The sequence below is a fragment of the Sparus aurata genome, chromosome 12 (assembly GCF_900880675.1).
Source record: "Sparus aurata chromosome 12, fSpaAur1.1, whole genome shotgun sequence".
Taxonomy (NCBI): domain Eukaryota; kingdom Metazoa; phylum Chordata; class Actinopteri; order Spariformes; family Sparidae; genus Sparus; species Sparus aurata.
The window spans coordinates 4849257-4872972 of record NC_044198.1 but is presented as its reverse complement, the minus strand read 5'-3'; the positions used below and the strand labels follow the sequence as shown (position 1 = coordinate 4872972).

The following is a 23716-nucleotide window of genomic DNA, read 5'->3' as shown; positions in this document are numbered from 1 at the left end:
ATAAGACAATCATCATCAGATACAAATATTCACATCATCTCCAACATGATATGACTACGATAGGAACGTTCAATCAGTGCAATCAATGACAATAAGACAATGATTGCTCATTGATCTGTGTCTTGTATAAACTAAACAATGATTACTTCTGTAATGTGAAGTAAAACGACAAGGACAGACCAACAGTCTGACAGCTACCTTCATGACCACATACTCTCAGTCGTAGAAAGAACTAAGGATGATTCATCCATTTTATTCTGTCTGTGTGCTTACATTTATGACAGTCCTTGTGTAAGAAAGTAATACTGAACCAGGATTTGAAGTTTGCAAAAAAATCTAACCTCAGCAAATGAAGTGATCTGATATGTGCTTTCATATATAAAAAGCACACATTGGATCAAATTAATGCGACTGTATGAAGAAGGAAAAAGGTGTGTCAGACAGCTGCTTCAGGCTCAGCAAGAGGGTAGAGGACAGACAGAAACTCTGAGATTGTTAAAGACTGCCAGCGAGTCTTTGTGCTGAAACAAACTATCTAACACACAGAGCCCTGTGTGCGAACTTTTGGAGTTATTCTTCCATGAATCTCTCCATCCATCCACCCATCCTCAACTAAAAACAGCCTTTGAGAAGATTTCTTTACTTACATGTGAATTAAATGTTCCAGACATTGCAGCTTCATCATTGTCCTAATTAATCTGCATTTAGGTTCATATTCCTCCAGAACAAATACAAACACTTTCCTTACAAACCCGATGCTTCTAGTATCTGCAGGACCGTTGTTCTTCTTTCATCTGCCATTTCCTTTCTTGAATGTCGAAAATATTATTACTAGAACACCTTGGATGGCCTCCATCTCTTCTTTGCCATCTAGACCATGACAAATATTCAAAACATCATATGTGTCTGACTCCTGTACTTTACAGCTACTGCAACCTATAACTACATTAACCAATATTAATGATATTCAATTGTTCTTTGTTACAAAAAAAATGCAAAACACCACTGTGAGCTGACAGGACTGATAATAACATGACATATTTAGCTCTTCAATTACTGAAAGCACTTACCATTGTGACAATGACCCCACAGCTACTGCCAGTCTGCCAAACTAGATGGGCCATAACTTCTCTTTTCCATTTTAATATCGACCGGCCGAGGCTTGCTCTCCTCATTTTCAGGTAGTCACTATGTGATTTATGATAGAAGTTATTTCAATTTCAAACAAAGCAGAGAAAGTTTGCTGCATATCGGTATTGTGGTGGAACAGCCAGCAGTGATTTCTATATTTACTACACAGCTGAGGAACTTTTTGCTGCCTCAGACAATTTCTGTCGCTGTGACTATACAGCCTCTTCCAGATCAGTTAGAGTGCAGTGGGACACAAAGGCTGAGTGGGCTGGTTGTATTAGGGTGAGAGCACTATTTGCTCTAAATTATTGGTTTGCGGCTGCATCTGTTGTGAAGTTTATATAGTTTACAAAGCTAAGCATTGTTGCTTTAGTGGTGTTTAATCATGCTGTTAAGGTAACAGTTATTACATATACTTTTAATGAGAATATACAGAGAAAGAACTGAGTATACTTGTAACTGATTATCAATGGTATGCACAGGCTACAAACTCTATAAAAATGGAAGTCTGTGATGTCTTGGTTTTGGTCATTAGGGTTCAGCGGCGTGATGTTGCTCTGAAAGTGAAAATGAGTTGACATTGGATGCAACTGTAACCTTTACGTCTTCTTTAATATAATAGTACCATCAAACACAACCAGGCAGCCCCCTTGACTTGAATGTTATGTTCTATAAACAAGGCCGCTTTAATGCACGGGCTTACCTGGGCTGAAGCCCAGGGGCCTCACGCGTTCAGGGGCCTCCCAAGTTCAGGTTCACAATGAGCTGAAAAGATCATATTGTTTTGTAACTTGTCAGGTTTTCTGTCAATCACTCTCTAATCGCACGTTACGTGGCTGCTGATTGATCCAAATTAGGAGTGACCCACGTGGCCCCATAGCCTATGGCCCGTGGGCTGACCTATCAGAATGTCTATAGTTAGTTTTGGGGTGTGTCCCTCTATGATTGATTGACATTTAGTGGAAAATGTCGGGGAGGACGAGAGTGGTGCCCAGAAAAGAAAAAAACTTATTAAGAAAGAGTTGGGCGAAAAAGAATTACTGAAGAGCATCCCAACGCTTTTTTAAACCAGCTGCTGCTGAAGATGGACCCAGCACCAAGCTCGCTATCTCACACACCGGAGGGAGCGGAGGAGCCGCAGGCCGCGCAGGTGGATGTAGCTGGAGAGGAGCAGGGGACCGCCCGCAGCAGTGGAGGGGGGGAGGAGGGGGGAGCACACGAGTCCCGGAGAGAGGACCAGGCTGCAAAGCAGTCAGGGGGAGACGAGTCAAATGACCCATGTAACAGTGACCCGGGCCGCAGGGGAAACAATACTGATGCAAAAGTGCGCGCTTATTGGGCGAAAATGGAGTCCTGTCAAAGTAAAGATGCTAACATGATGGATCACACCCCATGCAAACATGTTCTATACTTTTTAATTAATAGAGAGGCGTTAGTGGAGCCTGTTTCATATGTCCACGCTTGCTCTCCATACTTCTCCACACCGGAGCGCACAACAAGGATGCGCTCCGACTCGGACTGCCCTTCCACCTGGACACCGCATACCTCGACCCCGTACTCGGCCAGAGTTTACCCTACACACGGTTCTCGTATTTCTCCTTTCACTGACTCCTCGGCGTGTGTGATTACTCCTTCAGCCTGCGTTCATCCGCAAAAGGAGCGGCTCGAGTGCGCTGCGTAAACGAAGGCCACGCGCGGCTCAGAAAGCATCTGCCGCAGGAGCTGGAAGACAAACGACTCAGCAAGGTGGAGACACTGCGGGTAGCTATTTACTATATCAATGTGGAGCCTGCTGGACTTGTATCGGGATGGAGGTGTCGCTTGGAGACGCGCGTAACTGCGCCGCTGCAGCAGAGGTCAGAGTGCAGCAATGATGGCGAATACTCGCTCAAGTTGGCACAGCCATATAAATGTGCCACAAAGTCAACCCAGTGGGAGACTTGGAGATCAGACGCTAAATTCAGATTTTCTGTTGTTAACGCAGTGCTAACTTGAGCCAGTGTGCAGGCGAAGTTGAGCGCACAGAAGGGGAGACTGAGAGCAAGAGTGAGCGATCTGCAGATAGTCTGTGAGAGTGCAGGGGTTATTATTGCACCTTAAAATGCATAAAAGCAAACATGCAAATACATTTATTGAGCACAGAATATATTTCTGTTTCCGCAAATTAAATTATGTTTTTAGATTATACTGCAAACCTCCTGTAAATGTTGCTCAGTTTCATCTTTTTGGCAACTGGCATTAGGCCATGTTGCTCTCCATGGGGCTGAATGGAGTGTGTCTGTGCAGGTGCATGTGATTGGTTCACAGGCCCACTGAGGCCGGAGAACAGGTCACTAACTTTGATCTGTTGCTGTTCTTCGCTTATGCCGTTATTAGTTATTATCAATGTTTGTGCAGACAGATGATGGTTGGTGATGTTTTTCATAATATCGTTTAAAATCATATTTGCACACATTTTGGTTTTATTATCACCATACGTTGTTGTGTGTGGTTCTTCAATAAAGTGTATTGTGTTTCTACTCAAGTGGGCTCAGTGATATGTTAATAACAATATTATGGTGTTTTCTGGCTCAAAGAGGGAAAATTCACTGTTGTATGTCTCAAAAGAAACTACTGCATTTTGTGATGTAGATTACCTAGATATTACGCTTTTTTTAAATGAGAATCGAGGGGATGGAGGGCCCACAAAATCTCTCAGCCCCGGGGCCTAACATTAGGTTAAGGCGGCCCTGGGTGTGGCAAATCAAGACACTGATTGAACAGAACTCAGGCACAGGTCCTGGTGAGCAGCATGGGAAGCTGCTGATATTTCCTCTGGTTATGAAATTCATCCTTGAGGTAGAAGGGAAACATTTCATTGGAGATGTTAAGACAAAAATAAGAATATGACCCTGTTTGTGTGGGGTTTTTTTGGAGTAAGGCTTGGGTCTTTAATGTCCTTTGACTTTTAAGAAAACATGGAAAAAACATCAGAAGAAGAATGGCTTCCGACGCATCTTCTCCTGGATGAGGAAAACCTTCAGGTCATGAGTTACCGCGAATGACGAGGATTAGGGATGTTTGGGATTTTTCTATCTGTCACTCGTTCTCCCTGTGTCTTGCAGGGGTTTTACTCCAGGTGCTCCGGTTTCCTCCCACACTCATTCAGTAAATACATTTGAGATTAAATTTTATAAAATTGTCTCATGACTTTCGTAAGGCTAGGCAATAGGATTAGTGTTCAGTATTTCCTCAGTACTGGTTTCAGGTTTAGTATGTGAAGCTGAACTACTCTGCAGGCTAATATGTGTCCATCATAAAGATGAACTCACAGAGAACTAACAGCAAAACATTTTCAGCAAATAAAAAAATAATTAAAAAAACTGTAAAACACGAACCAGCTCTGCTCCAAACACCACACAGACACAGCTGGAGACTAGCTGGTGACCATATCGGAGCATTCAAACATTGACATGATCACACACTCTCACAGCATTTCCATATTCACTGTAAAGTCATTTAATTTCCTTTCTTTTGTCCTATTGAAACGAATGTCAGTACTGTGGGTTCAATGGAACAGAGCTTAGGAATTTATTCATTCTCTTTTTTATTTCAAAAAGGGCTCACTGGTGTCAAGAGCCTTTGGCAGTGTTGATAAGAAAATTCTCATGTTTTTGGGATCTTAGCAAATCTTGCAGTTCTGGTACTGTAACTGTGATCCAGCCACACAGGGCCGGCTGTAGCCATTTTGGTTCCCTTGGCGAGATTAGGATTTGGAAGCCTCGACCTCACAATATATGGACAGTGAACAGCCATCGGAAACATCATCAACATTTAAATTACTCCTTAAACAAAAACGCTAAATGAAACAGCGCAATAGACGACGCCTGCATTAACGGAACTCGCCTGCTTCAGGCTGGAGGTAGTTGGCGTGCTGGATGTGGTGGTGCTGCTGCTGCTGCTTGTTGCCTGACCTGCAGCTGTATTCAAACATACAGTACATCCATACCGTAACACCACTTCATTAAGTCTGTTGTGTCATTCTACCTCATATAAAGTAGGCACTGTACAAATTAGCTTTATTTCATTCCTATTTTGTAGCTCAGCGGGAAAAGCAGGTCGACTAGTGATCAGAAGGTCTCTGGTTCAAATCCCGCCTCCCCCGGGCTGAGCTGAGCTGGATGTTGAAGTGTCCTTGAGCAAGATACTGAACCCCACATTGCTCCTGAGGGCCCGGCGATGAGCTGGCAACTCGTCTAGGACGTACCCTGCCTTCGCCCGGAGACAGCTGGGATTGGCTCCAGCAACAAACCCAGCGACCCCATAAAAGGTATAAAGCAGTTACAGATGATGACATGACATGACAATCCTATTCCTTTATTTAAGTCCTGCATCTAATTAGTAACAAGGTTTATCTTTAACATTCAGTAATAACAAAAATATCCACAACATTTAGCAGACACTTTTGTCCAAAGCGATCTACAGTAATTCCTACACCAATGGTAGCTGCCAGCACATTAGGAGCAGCGTAGGCTTCAGTATCTTGCGCAAGGACACTTGGGCATGCAGACCAGTGTAGTCGAACCAGCGTCCTTCTGATAACAAGACGCTGGCTCTACCCCTGAGCCACAGCCAACCACAACCGCAATGAAAATAATAACATAGCAGAGCCCACAAATCATTTTCTGGTGTGTTCTCCAGCAGCTGTTGGAGTGCAACGCGGCAGTTTTAGAATAGATTAGCCGGATTATTACTGTACAAGCAAAAACATGTAGATGCAGCAGACAGAGACGGACAAACAACTGCTGCAGCCTGCACACTGCTACTGGCACCAAGTGGTTCAACATAACACATGCTTGTGATTATGCATTAGTGAAAAAAAACAAAACAGAGGCTGCACTTTAGTCAAATAGTTACACACGCCCAACAACATAGGTAATTATTTGTCCACATTGGTGAGAGAATTTCAGCACAATGTCAGACACTGTAGGTAGGAGGAGAACCACTGAGCAGCAGCAGCAGCTAACCAGACAATGATATAAAAGACGACATACCCCTATATTGGGATTTCTTTTCCTCCTCCTCTCTGTTTTATGAATTGCTCACCTGAAGGCTGGGAACTTGACATGCAACAGTAACAGAGAGCTATAAGCTGCCTCTTGACCTCTGTCAGCCAGGCCTGCCGCCCTCTCTCCTCTGACCTGATGCACCTTTAACTCTCAGCTCAGTCAGTGCTCACCTGACAGGGCACCCCAAATGTAGGAAGGGTCAGATGATGAGGAACAACAGGGAGGCACAGTTTGTTTTCTTTCTTTCTTTCTTTCTTTCTTTCTTTCTTTCTTTCTTTCTTTCTTTCTTTCTTTCCTACTTCATATATTATTTTCAAGGTAGAACATAATTCTTTTTAAATTAGCATCACCCCTCCAGCATGAGGCACTTCAGGTGACCTTCTCATTTGCCCATGACAAGAACCTGGCCTGCCGTCACAATCCTTCACCTGAGCCAAAACCTCCTGAATCTGGAGGGATCAAGTGTCATCACTCCAGATCACTGCTTGTTTAACAACTAGCAATATTCTGTTAGCGATAAGATGAAAGATTAAGCAGATCACAGAGAGGGTTACGTTGGGTGAATAAGTGAGAGGATGTTATGACCATCCTGGTTAGATAGATAGATAGATAGATAGATAGATAGATAGATAGATAGATAGATAGATAGATAGATAGATAGATAGATAGATAGATAGATAAATAGATTGCGCAGGTGATGAATTAATACCTTTTGCTGACTTGTAGAATAAAGCATCATGGATTGTTCTTCTTCTACTGGTTGGGTAACTATGATGTAACTACAGGCTGTCGTGTCATGTCATGTCTCCCTCTGATGTATTTCAGTCCAACATGGAGGACAGAAGCTCTCAGTAATCAGAGTCTGACAACAATTAAGGGTCTTAATCAATGTTTAAGTGTCATTTAATTCCAGCAATAGACAGATACACTGTTACACCATTACCCAACTTTAGATAATATCCAAATTTGATAATATCTCAGTTCTGGATTGTTTGAGTCAGATTACGAGGAAGCTTTATTGCCCTCTTGACGTCCCTCTGTGTTTTGGCGTTAATATAGCTGTCGGCCACTTTGAAGATGGTGGTTCTCTGTTGTTTTTTATGGTTTGGGGTAATGTATACCACATCCTGGAATAAACTCACTTTGGAGGTCATGTTACTGGAAGAGGCATTGTTGATTTTTGCAAGAACCACCATAGTTTCACCTGTAAGGACGACAATATAATATTTAGGATTCAAACCCGCTTATTTACATTCACGTGACATCCAGGACAAAGGGTGGAGTGCTCCAGAATGTATTTTATATAAAGACAGTTATTTATTGTGAATGTGAAGTGCAACTTACTCACTATACACGCAATAAACTGTCCTGAGAGGCTAACCCAACCCATTTATTACTCAATGCATTTTATTTGAAAATACTCTTTCTGACCAAGGGTTAGAGAGAGAGTAGATTTTCATTATCTGCATTCAGAGGCAGATCTCCTTCCATGACTTGAACCCACCATGTTTGAGGAGGAATTTTACTACCTGGGGCATAAATGCTCTTCCGAAAACCCCAATCTCCTTGTCTGTTGAACCAACTTGGCGTGAATAGATAGATAGCCAGCAGTGCCACCTAAAGATGTTTGTGCTGCAGGTGCCATTGTGGAGAAACCTGTTGTGCTAGTCATTATGATGGGGTGTTTTAACTTTTGGCTGAACTTTTCCTTTAAGTTGAATTAACTAGACTGAGACTGGGATAGCTTATTATTGTATTAATCTTTCACCAGAACACATCCAGCTGGGTTATGATACTGTTTTAGTCCTGAGAATATCCAAGTAGTACATTGTGAAAGACGGTTTCAAATTCTAGTTGTGTCCAGTTGTGATCTTTTTTTCTTTTTTAGAAATAGAGATTTTGCTTTTAACCAGTGAGTTCTTTCTTTATTCTGTGGAGGGCAGTGACAGGCCTAGAAGCGCCTAAACTCTCAAAAACCACAGAAGAAGAAGAAGGAAAACCCCGCCTTTCCTGTTGTCTATTGGCCAATCAGGAACCCACATCCTGAAACAGCTCATTGTCACTGTAGTGTGGGTCAGAAACGGGTCTGCTAGTTAGCTAACATACCGACAGAAAGCTAAAAACACAACACTTTTATATTTGTTAGGTTGCCCAGTTTCCTGTGCTGAACAAACCGCCAGGATAACCAGCTCGCACCACAGCCGCTAACTGTACCATGGTCGGTGTTAAAGTTATCGGGAGCGACCCGGACTTCCAGCCGGAGCTAGCGGCCGCCGGCTCCAGGCTCGCCGTGGTGAAGTTCACAATGGCAGGGTAAGCTTACTCAGCCGGTTTCGAGGCCGCGAGCTAGCCCGGCATAGCGTTTTAGTTTGTCTCTTTTCTCAAAATATTCTGGAAAACATTTAGGGCTCGTCATTTAACCGTTTCGTGGAGTTGACACGAGCTGAATATGGAGTAGATTTCAGTGCAACGGAAGCTAGGTTGACATGCTGTCGTTAGCAGGCATTGGCTAGCTAACTAGCTGTGGTGCTTACAATGACAAAGCAGTATTACAGTAACTTAGCTGCTGGGGTGTCCTAAGAATTACTGATGTGTTTCGTTTATTAAAGTCTGTATCCCTTAGCCTCTACTTTGCGATCGTCTCCAGGAACAAATGAGCAGCATTAATAACGATACAGCTTTAAATGTCAGACAAAAAAGTCTACTTTACTCCACACCAGACAGTCAGTCCATGTAACGTTGTGTGTTTACTCTTTGAATGCACTTTAATCAGAGTCCGTTGGGCTGTAAATTGGATGAAGTGACGAGAAATCAGTGAGAGATTTTGAGAATTGGTTTGTTTTAAAACACCAGTCTGTGTTTACAGAACTGTGGGATTTCTGGTAGCTTGTAATATTGTTAACAGATCGAAAACCTTGTGGGAGCATTACTCGGGGAAATTAAACATTTCCAGGAGAAATTCTGAACTCTGGAAAGCTGTGATGGTCAGGGCATTTATCTAAAATAGTTTTTTCATTTTATAGGCTGAATCAACCATATTATAGTAGCCAAACCTTATAATGTGTAGCTGCTCTATGTCTATATGGAACTGAGGAAAACTTAGATCAACATTTGAGAGATTCCAACTGTACAGCAGTAGCTCTTGTAAAGTTTTCAAAGTATGAATCATCAGTATCAATTGTAACTGATGTGTTGTCAGCCAATGAGTAGTAAGAAATCTCTACAAAAATGCATATATTGTGTATGTCTGAGTTACATAGTCTGTCCACCAGGGAGCACTGTCAAGGCATTTTAAACTGTACAACATCCCACCCTGTGCCCAGTCCATATCTTGATCTTTATCTAAAACGTCAGTAGACAAGTGTTTTGCCGTAACTTATAATTACAAAGTAAATGTTGATCGCACAGTGTATAAGCTATATAATAATGACACCATCGGCATTAAGACTGGTTCTCTATTGACCAGATCTCATTTTTTTAATCACAAACGTTTTATTACAATAATGTCCAGGTCGAAAACCCCTGCATCATGCATTAGTTTATATTAATTTTAATTATCATTTTTCATGATTTTACTTTAAACTGTATACATCTATATACATCCTATTAATAACAAAACTTTTACTAACGTTAAGCTTGAGACCTAATTTATCTGTTGGGCCTCAGGCTTATTAAAATGACAGCTTGAGTTCGCCCAAAACTAGCAGTAAGTCCAACATTTCTCCATTAATATCAAGAAAAAAAATAGTCCATATCAAACTTGTATGCACACAACACAACCTCTGTGTTGATGTAGAAATGGATGAGAAACTGATGTTATCAGATGTTGTTTTAGAGCTTGCCTTAAGAAACCTATGTTTAGCAAAGACTGCCAGATACTAAAAGCTTGAAAGACGGTATCTATTAAATTATCAGACTTTGTGATCAACTGACTAATCGTGAGAGTACTTGAGAGACCGGCACAGACCAGTAACACACTCTCCTCTGCCTCCTCAGGTGTCAGCCCTGTATCAGAATAGCTCCAGCGTTCAACATGTTGAGTAGCAAGTACCCACAGGTCGTCTTCCTTGAAGTAGATGTTCATGTCTGTCAGGTAAGCCTGATCTGCCACGTCCACCACATGGTTTTCATCCAACATAGTCCCTGAATGACTAGAGATAAGATTCAGGAATAACAGTGGTTGTAAACTAAGGTGTAGCACTGATGATGATGTATTAGAATTATTTCATTAATCTAGCAGTGTTAGAACAGAGCTGAATTCAGGTTGGAAACCATCTTTTGTTGTTATACTAAGTAATATTAGTCTTTGTCATTGCTGAAACCCTGTATGAACTGAAAACACAGTACTTAACAAACTTCACTCACTCATTGTAATCAAATTAAGATGTACAAGAAGCATTAAAAAAGTGAAATCTGTCATTGAAGGGTTGATTCCTTTTTCTTTTATGGGACTGTTTTGTCTATTAGAGACATATAGTATATATGAATGTGGTACCAATTATCTCATTACATTTTGGCTAGGGTGACCAGAGAACCAAACTTCCCCCAGTGTTTTTAAGAGATAGAAGATAAGGCTTGTCTCACTCAAAATGTTTCTTATTGTGAGCAAATCCCACGACAAGACCAAAACCATCACTGTGTGAGTGTATCATTCATTACTTTGACTTTCTTACTGTCTGTACTCAGTGTGTCATAAAAAAAAAAGGCTCACTGATTTCCTCAAACGTTTGGGCTATGTAGTTATTATTAAATGTTACTCACATGTAAGGAATAGGTGCATATGTTGCAAACTACTTTCAGCAGTGGACAAATTCACGATTGTATTAATGAGAGTATTTGCAGCTGCAGGAGTTTGGATGTGTGTGTTCACGGTAATGAAGGAACATGTCACTCACTGTACAGTGTGGCTGCTTGTTGTAACTGTTTTTGACAACAGTAGAGCTCTCCAGCACCGAGGAAGAATAAATAACAAGAGTTAAGACTAGTAAGTGAGATCACTTCATTGCTGGCTTTGGTCTTTTATTGATAATAAGAAAACTGAGAACTTACATTACAGTTTGATACAGTTTTAGTTTGAAAATAGACGGGAAGTTTTTACTTCACTAAGACGTTGCCAGCATGTATTTTACAAGAAATTGAAATGCTTGGTTGCCTCCTGAAACAGTGAATGTGGCTGGAAGGTTGGCTTTGTGAAAATTGAGGACTGTAAATATCAATCTCCTGTTGCAGAAGTCAATGCAACAGAAACTGATCTTCATGTGGAGACAGATATGTGAAGTAGTCACAAGTCACCACAGATGCTGGTGAAAAAAAGAGACACAAGAAGCTGCAAGCCTGAAGACCCAACACAGTTTTAAACCAACAGTCGGGTAGAGACAAGTTTTCCATAAAGCAAAGTTTATTTCACAAAACCATTTCTCTTTTTCTCCCAGGCGACAGCTGCAGCCAACAACATCTCAGCCACACCGACGTTCTTGTTCTTTAGGAACCGGGTCCGGGTGGATCAGTATCAGGGAGCGGACGCTGCAGGTCTGGAGGAGAAGATCAAACAGCACACAGAGAACGACCCAGGAAACAGCGAGGACTCTGACATTCCAAAGGGATACGTGAGTAGAAAATAAAACACAATGTGTCATGAAGTTGGAAACAGAGAAGGCAATACCTATGTACAGCAGTGGTTCTCAAAGTCGTTCCTCAAAGGTCCACATCTGAGTTTTATTTAAGGTCAGTGGTCCTGAACAATTGGCAATAACAAAACAAGAATATGGTTGGGTTTGCTGACAAGTAGAAAAACTCTAAACCAGCTCTAAAACCATCCCATATAAAAATTAATATGATAATGTAAATTTACATTATTAAAAGTGCTGTCTTGAAAGAACAAGAATGTAATGACAGGTGTGGCTGTGTTTCCCAACAAAGGAAAATAAGAAGAAAATCTAACCTTTCCAGTTTTACACAACCTTCATCATGTCAGGATAGATTTGTAATTTTATGAGGTGCACTTAAACACTCTATGTGTCTATAATTGCTTTTCTGTACAAAGTGATGTGGATTTCAGTCAGCAGAGGAGATACAGATAGAAGAAGCTCACCTGTAATTGACACCAAAATGTAGCACACTCTAGGTTTTTTTATTATATGACTTATGACCAATATTTACCTGCCATTGAGGCGGAGAGTCTCAGAGATTTCAATGGAACTCAATGGAAATAAACCAAGATTTGGGAGACTACATTTCTTACTTCACAGTAGACACTGTGTTGTGAAGAAAAAGGACGCACAATATGTACCTGCTTATTTTTAGATGATGGCAGATTCTTCGATTAATGCATGACATTGGCAACAACACTCAACAGCAGTTAACGGCACCACACCAAAGGTGTAATTGACAGTGAAATAAGTCTAATTAGAACCACATTCAGCTGTTGACAGGATCATTGTAAATGATCTCTCTGTATTCAATTTCTCTAACAATTGCTAATGACTGACTTGTCCTTTATAACTGGCTGTGGACCGGGGTACAGAGTTTGAGAAGCCCTGATGTACAATGTGTGTGCAAATTGTGGAGAGTGTGAATCGGGGAGTGGCTTCCAAAGGACCTGTGTACTGTATATGTGAACGATGAAGGGAGGCTGAGATAGACAGGTGGTTGAATTTGGTTTGTTTACTTTATTTTCAGATGGACCTCATGCCTTTTGTCAACAAAGCCGGCTGTGAGTGCCTCAACGAGAGCGACGACTGTGGCTTCGACAACTGCTTAATCAAAGACTCCTCCTATCTGGAGTCTGACTGTGATGAACAGGTATGAGATGTGGACTCTAACAACCTGTCCCCGCCCTGACGTGAGATGTTGTCAGTTCTGTTCTTATGTAGCACATGCAGTTTACATTGATAACAATGGTAAATTTACACATGAATTTTTTCATCCAAGATTTTAAGTCAGTGGATTTACTCAGTTCTTCTCATTTGTAACTGACAACTGTTGATCTAGCCAACAGAAATGACAACCGTCTGTTTTATCAGCTGTAGCTAGCTGTCTGATTCAGCCAATGCCATTTCCTTTGGCTGATTATTTCGGGTTTCCTCCTCGCTCATTTTAAAATGAGAATCTTTTCTTAACAGAACTCCCTGGGTACCAGATGAGTTTAATTTGATGGTAATCTGTCTAATATGTTGGTGTCCTCTTATCTTGTCTAGTTGCTGATAACTATCGCATTCAACCAGCCTGTGAAGCTCTTCTCTATGAAGATACAGTCCTCAGAATTTGGTAAGTTTTTTTTTTAATGCTGCTCCACCATTTGGTGATTTATCTGACTCTATCATTAGGAATTTCCTTATAGCTAAAAACCTGTCTCATGCTTCCTTCTCTCCTTCCCGGCTTCCTTTCCTGCTTTTTGCCTCCTCCTTCCTCATGCTACATTTTTCCTTCCGTCTCTGTCAGCCCAAGCCCCTAAGGCGGTGAAGTTGTTCATCAATCTTCCTCGGTCAATGGGTTTTGACGACGCTGAGCGGAGTGAAGCCACTCAGGCTATGGAGCTGTCGGAGGAGGACTACAAAGACGACGGCTTGATTCCTCTGCGCTACGTAAAGTTTCAGAACGTACAAAGTGCTACGGTAAGAACCACATAAACAACATCACTGCTGAAACATAGCCATGGTTAGGCTTGAGACAAAATGTCATTGTATGCTCACATCAGCAGCAGCAAGCAGCACGCTGTAGTCTTCATTTCAAAATGTGCAAATAAGATACTCATCGCACAACGAGCTGCCAGGAGATGTGTGCAGAAATCTGTGGGAGGAGAGAAATATATATATATATATATATATAGGAGAATGAGCTCATCAACACCATGTGCAGAATGCAATAGAGAGTGAATATAAACCTCTCCATAACCTGAAGGTCTTTACAATCTCACAGTGACAGGAAAAATGCAGCTTTGTAAGAGTAACGACAGTTAGAACCGACAACTTCTGCAGTGATAACTCATAAAAAAACAAGCTGCATCCATTCAGATTGAGGGTTAATTCATTCAATATTTTATTCATTTTAAAACACTGATGGTACAGCTGTATGTACGTTTCTCCACCTGTACAAATACGTAAGAAAACAGTAGGTGTAGTTGAAAGGTGAAGTAATCAGTGGAAGAGACGACAGATTCCAGGTTTTTGTTGGAGAGGAGTTCCTCGCCCTGTTAGCAACAGCACTCCTGTGTGCATACAAGTTGGATGCCTCATAAATATAGGCTTTGTAAGATTATGTGATTGAATAGGGCTGACGAGATCATGTCACAAATCGGAATCAAATTATTTACTTTTAAATGTCTCACACCACACAGGTGGCTTGCCATGGGGTTAGGCTAGCCCCTACGGTAATTCCACAGTCTAATTAAATATTTACCCAACTGATATGACCAGTTTATAAAGTTGATAGAACAAAAAATTCCAGAAGACAGCCCCTGTTCTGGAGATAGTGTAGTAAAACTACGCTAACTACAGTACTTCATATACTAGTGGGTAACAAAGTTGGATCAGTTTCTGCAATGTTTTGTTGCTAATACTTAAAAACTCTGAGGTATAATGTTTTTAATCCCAGGTTAACTAACCATATGAGGAATCCTAATAAGCTTTATACAATGAGCCCAGATCATCCACCCTTAATGTTTACTATGCTAACATAGTGCCAGCAGAGCTATCAAGAGCTTAAAATGAGTTTAACTGACTTAGCTTGTTCATTGATGGTATTTCTCCTTTGTGTTTCCTCATTAGTTGTTTGTCAAGTCGAACCAAGGAGACGAGGAGACAACAAAAATCAACTACCTGACGTTTATAGGCACTCCAGTACAGGCCACCAACATGAACGACTTCAAAAGGGTACGGACCAGTCACAATAACCTTGTTTCTTTATGTTCAGGTTTATTGTTGTGTCGAACTCATAGATGATGGTTTCATTTTGTTGCCGTGTAGGTTGTGGGAAAGAAAGGAGAGAGTCACTGAGCAGTGGAAGCAAGGGGAGGACGAGAAGAAGAGGAAGAGGAGGCTGCACATACATCCAAGGACTTTCCCCTCTGCCAAAGCTGCCACACACTCTGTTGTCGCATACACACATACAGACACACACAGCCTCCAGCTGACCTCCTCGAGCTCTGAATGAATTCTCCATCTGTGGAGAGTCGGTCTATAAATTGTTTGTATTGTAATTCTAATGAAAACCGCTGTAAATAAAACACGATCCTTTTTCAAAGGCATGTGCGTCGTGTCTGCTTTCTGTGGGAACGATAGGTGGAGGAAGTGTTAGAGTAGCGGTACCAGCACGACATGCAAGGCTGGTTACAGTTCCAGCATTGCAGACAGGAGCCTGTGTAGCGTAGCATGGACATCTGTCAAGATAAAAACCACAGTAGAAGCAGTGTCAGCAATGAGACTGACAGAAGATGATTTGAGTAAGAGCACGTTACATTTATAGTGTTAGTGTTTTGCTTCATGGCATCCTGACCAGTGCTTACATTTCCTTACATGTACAACCCTAAATATATCGTCTTAGTCCAGTATCACGGTTTTGCACTCTGTCCAGTAGAGTGCGCCTAAGACATTTTTTCTGCCCAAATTTAACCGAGTCCAAGAAAGTAAACTTTGCCAAGGTCGAACTAATCAGCAGTTTAACCTTGGTTGCAGCTTGTCTGTTTATACAGATCATACGTTTACACAGTAGGTTACTATGAAAAGGCATCATTCTATGTACATAGATGTAACATTTAAAAAATATATACATGTATCGTGTTTATATGTACGTACATACTCATAACTGAACTCAGACCTGCAGCTACACCTGGACAGTCTAACTACTGCTGTCAATTGACAAGACCGAACTCAGTAATTGGTAAGTAGTCTTGGAGTGACTTAGAAACTTAGTGGTTTAGTTTTAGTTACTTAAGTGGGTCCTCTTTCACAGCGTCGTCCACGGTTCTACCGTATACCAGGCTGGATAAACCAAACACTGGCCTTTTTGTGTTTCCCGCTTATGTAGCGAGCACTGTTGGTTCTCCTACATCAGTGGTGTCAAACTGATCCAGTAAAGGGCCGTGTGGCTGCAGGTTTTCATTCCAACCAAGCAAGAACACACCTGATCCAAATCAGGTGTGTTCTTGCTTGGTTGGAATGAAAAACGTGTGGCTGCAGGTTTTCATTCCAACCAAGCAAGAACACACCTGATTTGGATCAGGTGTGTTGGAATGAAAACCTGCAGCCACACGGCCCTTTACTGGATCAGTTTGACACCACTGTCCTACATGCATGGAAGAGGAAGGTAGGGGGAGGGAAGTTCAGCTGGTTGCAATCAATCAACTTCACCCCGAGATGCCACTGAATCCTACACACTGGACCTTAAAGTTAGTTGAGCACTATCGTCATTGTTACAATAATAAACGTGGCGGTCAGAGGACGATTATGCTCGTGTTTATAGGAAAAACACTGATGCGTACATGGATCAAATGACAGATGTTCTGCTCTGCATTTGGCCTGCTTTAACCATTTATCTATTAAACTTTAAACTTTTAAACAGGTTATCGACTCAACCGTTTGCTGCAGTAGTTGCTCACACACACTGTATACACAATATTGAGTTTACATACAAAAGAGTGTTTTGTCTTAGCTGGTCTCGTGCTTGGCAGCCTTTTTGCCCACCTGCCACCATCACCATCCGTCTATCCAGACATGAAATTCAGTTCATTTACATGTAATGTAGAAATGTTAATATGATACATATGACCTGTACAAAGTTAAATGTATCCATGGTTTGCAGAAATGTGAGACAATTCATTCTGGCTGCTGGGCTGGTGTTGAATCACACATTAATTTAGTTCAGCGTTTTAGGTTGAATTCATCCAGTTTTGTCTCTCATGCTCGTTCAAATTGGATAACTTGGCTTCGAATGAATAGAAACCGCTCCTCTTCCTCCTCTCGTGCAGACCTCCAGCCAGCTCCATTTTGTCAAGTCGTTTCCTGCTTTCTGTTCCCCAAACCGATCGGAACATTTTGTGTGGTGCTATAAAAGATGAACCACATTCTCAGCAGATCAGCCAGTTAAACTGAGAAGAGAAACTGTGTGCTAGTTTGGATCAGAGGGAAACTTTTATCAGACAGGGAAACTTTTTAACGTTCTGAGAGGTGAAATAACGCCGCAAGGAATTCAGCTGGACCGGGAAAACTCTGCAGTTAGATTTGGATCTACTGACGGAACCAGTGACTATTCCCTGCAGACACAACCATGCATGCATTGTTGTGGGTTAGAGGGTTAGGGTAATTGACTTTTTGCCAATTACTAGAGATCTTTAAAAAGAAAAGTCATAGTGACCTTTTTTTATATCATGGGATGTGAAACTTGTTTTGATGCTGACATGATGTTTTAACGACTGTAAGATGAAATTCATTCACACATTGAATCACTGAATGCAGGCATAAGTGAAAATCCAAGCGTGGAGAGGGGGATCTGACCCCGCCTTCATCATCATCTGCTTCCTTTTGACTGCCATCAAGATCACTGTGGCACGCATACACATCCTCATTTGCTCTGCCACAGGTCTACATAATATGCATGTTGTCAACAAGGGCTATGAGAACAGGCTGCCACACTGAAACTGCTCCTCGTCCTGGAATGAATCAAATTATCATAGCTCTTCCTGCTTTCAAGCCATGCCCCTCAATCCACATTCTTCCCGCCCCTGTCACAGATCTGCTAGCGTACACATGGGTGTAACTAACATACTGTGTTATACGGAAGTGCATTTGTTGGATTTCAGTCATCAGCTGAAATGGCGCAACGAGGGATTGAGCAGGAAAAACTCTGCTGTTCGATCTGTCTGGATCTACTGAAGGATCCGGTTGCTATTCCCTGTGGACACAGCTACTGTATGAACTGTATTAGAAGCTACTGGGAAGAAAAGGATCAGAAAGAAATCCACAGCTGTCCTCAGTGCAGACAGACCTTCCAACCGAGGCCTGCCCTGGTGAAAAGCACCATGTTAGCAGATTTAGTGGAGGAGCTGAAGAAGACTGGACTCCAAGCTGCTCCAGCTGATCACTGCTATGCCGGACCTGAAGATGTGGCCTGTGATTTCTGCACTGGGAGGAAGCTTAAAGCTGTCAAGTCCTGTCTGCAGTGTCTGGTCTCTTACTGTGAGCAGCACCTCCGGCCTCACTATGAATCTCCTGCCTTTGAGAAACACAAGCTGGTCGACCCCTCCAAGAAGCTTCAGGACAACATCTGTACTCGTCACAGCGAGGTGATGAAGATTTTCTGCCGCACTGATCAGCAGTGTATCTGTTACCTCTGCTCCATGGATGAACATAAAGGCCACGACACAGTCTCAGCTTCAGCAGTAATGACCGAGAAGCAGAAAGAGCTCGAGGTGAGTCGGCAACAGATCCAGCAGAGAATCCAGGACAGAGAGAAAGAAGTGAAGCTGCTCCAGCGGGAGGTGGAGGCTGTCAATCACTCTGCTGATAAAGCAGTGAGAGACAGTGAGAAGATCTTTACAGACATGAAGCAGCAGATCAGATCTCGTCAGAAGACTGAAGTGACTCACATCAACAAGCTTCAGGAGAAGGTGGAGCAGGAGATCGCTGACCTGAGGAGGAAAGACGCTGCACTGGAGCAGCTCTCACACCTCGGGGATCATACACAGTTTCTGAACAATTACACCCTGCTGCCGCGTCTTAGGGAAGCTTCAGACTCACCCAGCATCAACATGTGTTCTCTGTCTCACACCGAGGGTGCGACCGCAGCTGTGTCAGAGGTCAGAGATAAGCTACAGGCCATCTTTGGTGAGGAATGGAGCAAAACCTCACTGACAGAGACTGGAGTAGATGTTTTCCTACCGCAGTCAGAGCCAAAGACAAGAAGTGAATTCTTACAGCATTCGTGTCAACTCACACTGGATCCAAACACAGCACACGCTTGTATATCTTGTAACAGGGGCACAGCACAACATTACTCTCATGATTGTCGTATTGTACGATTGTGCCAACATCCAGACAGATTTATTAGCTGGGCTCAGGTTTTGTGCAGAGAATGCATGAGTGGACGCTGTTACTGGGAGGTGGAGTGGAGTGGACATGTTTTTGTAGCAGTGGCATACAAGGATATTAGCAGAGAAGGAAGAGAAAGTGCGTTTGGAAACAATGTGAAGTCTTGGGCCTTACAGTGTTACAGTGATGGTTATGAATTCAGACATAACAACTTCAGAACCTCCATCTCAGGTCCTCCGTCCTCCAGGATAGGAGTGTACCTGGATCATCATGCAGGTATTCTGTCCTTCTACAGCGTCTCTGACACCATGACTCTCCTCCACAGAGTCCAGACCACCTTCACTCAGCCGCTCTGTCCTGGAGTTGGTTTGTTTTACTGGGGAGACCGTGCTGAAATCTGTGCAGCTTTAAACACAGAAGACTGAAAACAACAGAGACAGACACTCACTCAGAGAACTTGTATGCAGTTCTTTTTCTCACGTCAGCCCTGGTGCGGTGACCACTGCTAACAATAGCCATTCATTATATATTCATTATATTTTATATCATAAACTAATATTATGAATAAATTGTTTTAATCAATCAGGTAAAATGTTTGTATAATATGTAAACAGTTTGAAAAATCTTAAATGGGAAAGAAATGAAGATCTTGATATAGTTCAGCTGAACTGTGTGAGGAATAATCACGCTAGAAAAACACATTTATTATTTTATACATTTGTTTAGTGAGATAATACCTTTTGATGTTATTTGCTGTAAACTATATTTTTTGTGAGAGCCCTGTAATATCTGAAGGACAGGGCAGCAGTGCGGGATTTTAAAACCATGTCTTTGCGATAAATGACATTATAAATACGTACGTCATGTTTAAATGGACTGCTTTGATTTGTCAGATTATTGCGCATTCATAGAGAATTATTTTTTTCCTCATCAATATCCCCATGTAGACTTGTCTGAATAAACACTTGCCTGTTGTAATGATGTGCCTGCTGTGATTATCAAGCCTGTAACCTTTCAGTTCAAAGGTTTAACCATATATCATGAGTCTGACCTCAGGCCTGTACTGCAAAGGAGGCTCACTTCCTCACTAAACGGAGCGACAACGGGCTGATTTCAGCCAAGAGGAACAGGTTGTTTTAATGGAGAGAGTATGAGCGATACAAAAAAGCCTGATCACAGCCTGAAGCAACAGTGTTGCTGCAAATATGACAAGAGGAGGCTGATTTTAATTTCTGACAGCTCTACATTGAGCTGCTTTTAAATATGAAGCTTTAGAGCAACAGCAACTGTTGTTTTAAACTGTGTTTTATATTGTTTTAATATATTTCACTGATCGCAATTATAAAATGCCAGTGTGTGTTTTATTGAAAGCGAGGCTGGTGTGTGTATGAAAATAGGTTACAGTGGGTTTTTTAGGTGCTGTAGCTACAAGCAAATCTCATGTTGTCTCTGTACAAAGACCTTTTTAAATGTGAGAAAACAGAGTAGACTACTCAAGATTTGCGTTTGGGCAACACATAACAGGCGAAACAATTAATTTATTCATGGCCACATTAAGTTAAATGATCTGTGCTGCTGCGAGCGCACAACTTCTTTCAGTGGTGACTGACTATATATAAAAGTAAATTGGCTATAGCCTAATAAATGACCTCCTGACGCGAGTCGGATCATTAGCTGAGCAGCGTATCCCCTCAGCTGAACATCTGTAGGCGGAGACGCTCAGAGAGAAAGTAAACAGCAGCGGATCAGCGCGATCTGTCCCTCCGCACAAATGCTCCGTTCTGATCCAGCCCCACTGGACTTTCAAAGTAAAGGTGACGCCAGCTGTAAATGAGTTAAATAGTGAAACAGCGGTGCTTTTATAGCCGATTTTATGATTAAACTCTGAACAGAACCTGGTCGGGACCAGGTTATGAGCTAAGCACAAGTTACCATGGTGATCTAGTCTGGTTAAAAGAGAGCCACCTCTGTAATACAGGGAAGCCTGGCTTCTGTCTGTATGAAGTGTTTTTTGTATTTCCAGCCCAGGAACATCTTGTGCGCCGCCGACACTGTTGTTGCTGCTGAGTCTGACTGCCGCCGTGCGGTTTGTCGGTTGAGTCGAATGGCACATGACCAGAGAGAGCCAATCACAAGCGTCAGTTTTGGCAGGAGGATGTTGATATGAAAATAACTAAAAACAATATGGGTGGGCGATACTGCAAATTGTGGTATTGATCTGATACCAAGTAATTACAGGGCCAGTATTGTCGATACCAATACCGATACTGATACTGATACTTTTTACTTGAAAATTCCTGAACATTGAGTGATTTAGTACTTTTGCCTTTAATTAGTTGACCATGATTATGATAATGATAAAACACAAGACAAAGATTTTAGCCACATAAGAAAATTATATTTAACTTATTTATATTCATTTAATATAAATTATATTTATTTAAATCTTATTAAATCTATAACCTATCTGCAGTGTTGGGGAGTAACGAATTACATGTAACGACGTTACGTAATTTAATTGCAAAATGTACGTAATTGTAATCCGTTACATTACTGTGAGAAAATATGTAATTAAATTACAGTTGCTTTTGGAAATTTCAATGATTACAACTTAAGTTACATTTGAAAAATCCCCGCAAAAGCTCGGATTTATCAAATAGTTTTTCGCCCTCCTGGATTCATGTTTGTTTTTTAGGGGTGGGCGGATCGATCCAAATATCGATAGTATCGATACCAAGGTGAGTATTGGTATCGGATCGATACTAGCGTGATGAGATCGATATTTTTGTTGTACTTTCTCTTCTATAAATTCAGCAAAGCATTCGTATTTCTTCAGAGTTTGTGTGAGCGCAGCGCCCCTCTTCACTTCTCTCACTCAGGTTCACTGTAACTGGAACTCAAAAATATATACTTATATTGATATAGAGCCTACCTCAAACCTGAAGTTTGAATATGGCAGAATATAATAACACTTTCGTGTATCTGTTGAAGGAATATCAGTATTTCTATTTAGGCTACATACAGATAGGTTATAGATTTAATAAGATTTAAATAAATATAATTTATATTAAATGAATATAAATAAGTTAAATATAATTTTCTTAGGTGGCTAAAATCTTTGTCTTGTGTTTTATCATTATCATAATCATGGTCAACTAATTAAAGGCAAAAGTACTAAATCACTCAATGTTCAGGAATTTTCAAGTAAAAAGTATCAGTATCAGTATCGGTATTGGTATCGACAATACTGGCCCTGTAATTACTTGGTATCAGATCGATACCACAATTTGCAGTATCGCCCACCCCTATTGTTTTTAGTTATTTTCATATCAACATCCTCCTGCCAAAACTGACGCTTGTGATTGGCTCTCTCTGGTCATGTGCCATTCGACTCAACCGACAAACCGCACGGCGGCAGTCAGACTCAGCAGCAACAACAGTGTCGGCGGCGCACAAGATGTTCCTGGGCTGGAAATACAAAAAACACTTCATACAGACAGAAGCCAGGCTTCCCTGTATTACAGAGGTGGCTCTCTTTTAACCAGACTAGATCACCATGGTAACTTGTGCTTAGCTCATAACCTGGTCCCGACCAGGTTCTGTTCAGAGTTTAATCATAAAATCGGCTATAAAAGCGCCGCTGTTTCACTATTTAACTCATTTACAGCTGGCGTCACCTTTACTTTGAAAGTCCAGTGGGGCTGGATCAGAACAGAGCATTTGTGCGGAGGGAGAGATCGCGCTGATCCGCTGCTGTTTACTTTCTCTCTGAGCGTCTCCGCCTACAGATGTTCAGCTGAGGGGATACACTGCTCAGCTGTTGATCCGACTCGCGTCAGGAGGTCATTTATTAGGCTATAGCCTATTTACTTTTATATACAGTCAGTCACCACTGAAAGAAGTTGTGCACTCGCAGCAGCACAGATCATTTAACTTAATGTGGCCATGAATAAATTATTTGTTTCGCCTGTTATGTGTTGCCCAAACGCAAATCTTGAGTAGGTGTACTCTGTTTTCTCACATTTAAAAAGGTCTTTGTACAGAGACAACATGAGATTTGCTTGTAGCTACAGCACCTAAAAAACCCACTGTAACCTATTTTCATACGCACACCAGCCTCGCTTTCAATAAAACACACACTGGCATTTTATAATTGCGATCAGTGAAATATATTAAAACAATATAAAACACAGTTTAAAACAACAGTTGCTGTTGCTCTAGAGCTTCATATTTAAAAGCAGCTCAATGTAGAGCTGTCAGAAATTAAAATCAGCCTCCTCTTGTCATATTTGCAGCAACACTGTTGCTTCAGGCTGTGATCAGGCTTTTTTGTATCGCTCATACTCTCTCCATTAAAACAACCTGCTCCTCTTGGCTTAAATCAGCCCGTTGTCGCTCCGTTTAGTGAGGAAGTGAGCCTCCTTTGCAGTACAGGCCTGAGGTCAGACTCATGATATATGGTTAAACCTTTGAACTGAAAGGTCAATCACACTATAGGTCTTAAAATGTGAAAAT

The 23716-nt window shown here is 41.6% G+C and overlaps 2 protein-coding genes across 2 annotated transcripts; both read left to right on the top strand.

Moving 5' to 3' along the window:
• The first annotated feature begins 8194 nt into the window (after window positions 1-8194).
• On the top strand, window positions 8195-15423 carry txnl1 (thioredoxin-like 1). Its single transcript, XM_030436865.1, has 8 exons — window positions 8195-8492; window positions 10176-10272; window positions 11612-11785; window positions 12858-12980; window positions 13376-13445; window positions 13620-13792; window positions 14945-15049; window positions 15143-15423. Exons 1-8 carry the CDS (start codon window positions 8395-8397, stop codon window positions 15170-15172), a joined length of 870 nt encoding a protein of 289 aa, XP_030292725.1. The 5' UTR covers window positions 8195-8394; the 3' UTR covers window positions 15173-15423.
• A 2530-nt stretch (window positions 15424-17953) lies between these two features.
• LOC115592389 (tripartite motif-containing protein 16-like) lies at window positions 17954-20179 on the top strand. Its single transcript, XM_030435040.1, has one exon. It carries the CDS (start codon window positions 17986-17988, stop codon window positions 19624-19626), a length of 1641 nt encoding a protein of 546 aa, XP_030290900.1. The 5' UTR covers window positions 17954-17985; the 3' UTR covers window positions 19627-20179.
• The last annotated feature ends 3537 nt before the right edge of the window (window positions 20180-23716 follow it).

What these genes read in the sequence shown, in the direction of transcription:
- LOC115592389 (XM_030435040.1), top strand. Translation starts at nt 17,986, where the DNA reads ATGGCGCAACGAGGGATTGAGCAGGAAAAACTCTGCTGTTCGATCTGT.
- txnl1 (XM_030436865.1), top strand. Translation starts at nt 8,395, where the DNA reads ATGGTCGGTGTTAAAGTTATCGGGAGCGACCCGGACTTCCAGCCGGAG. An exon ending in CTGACATTCCAAAGGGATAC is followed by an intron (nt 11,786 to 12,857) that starts GTGAGTAGAAAA and finishes CTTTATTTTCAG; the next exon opens with ATGGACCTCATGCCTTTTGT. An exon ending in GATACAGTCCTCAGAATTTG is followed by an intron (nt 13,446 to 13,619) that starts GTAAGTTTTTTT and finishes CGTCTCTGTCAG; the next exon opens with CCCAAGCCCCTAAGGCGGTG.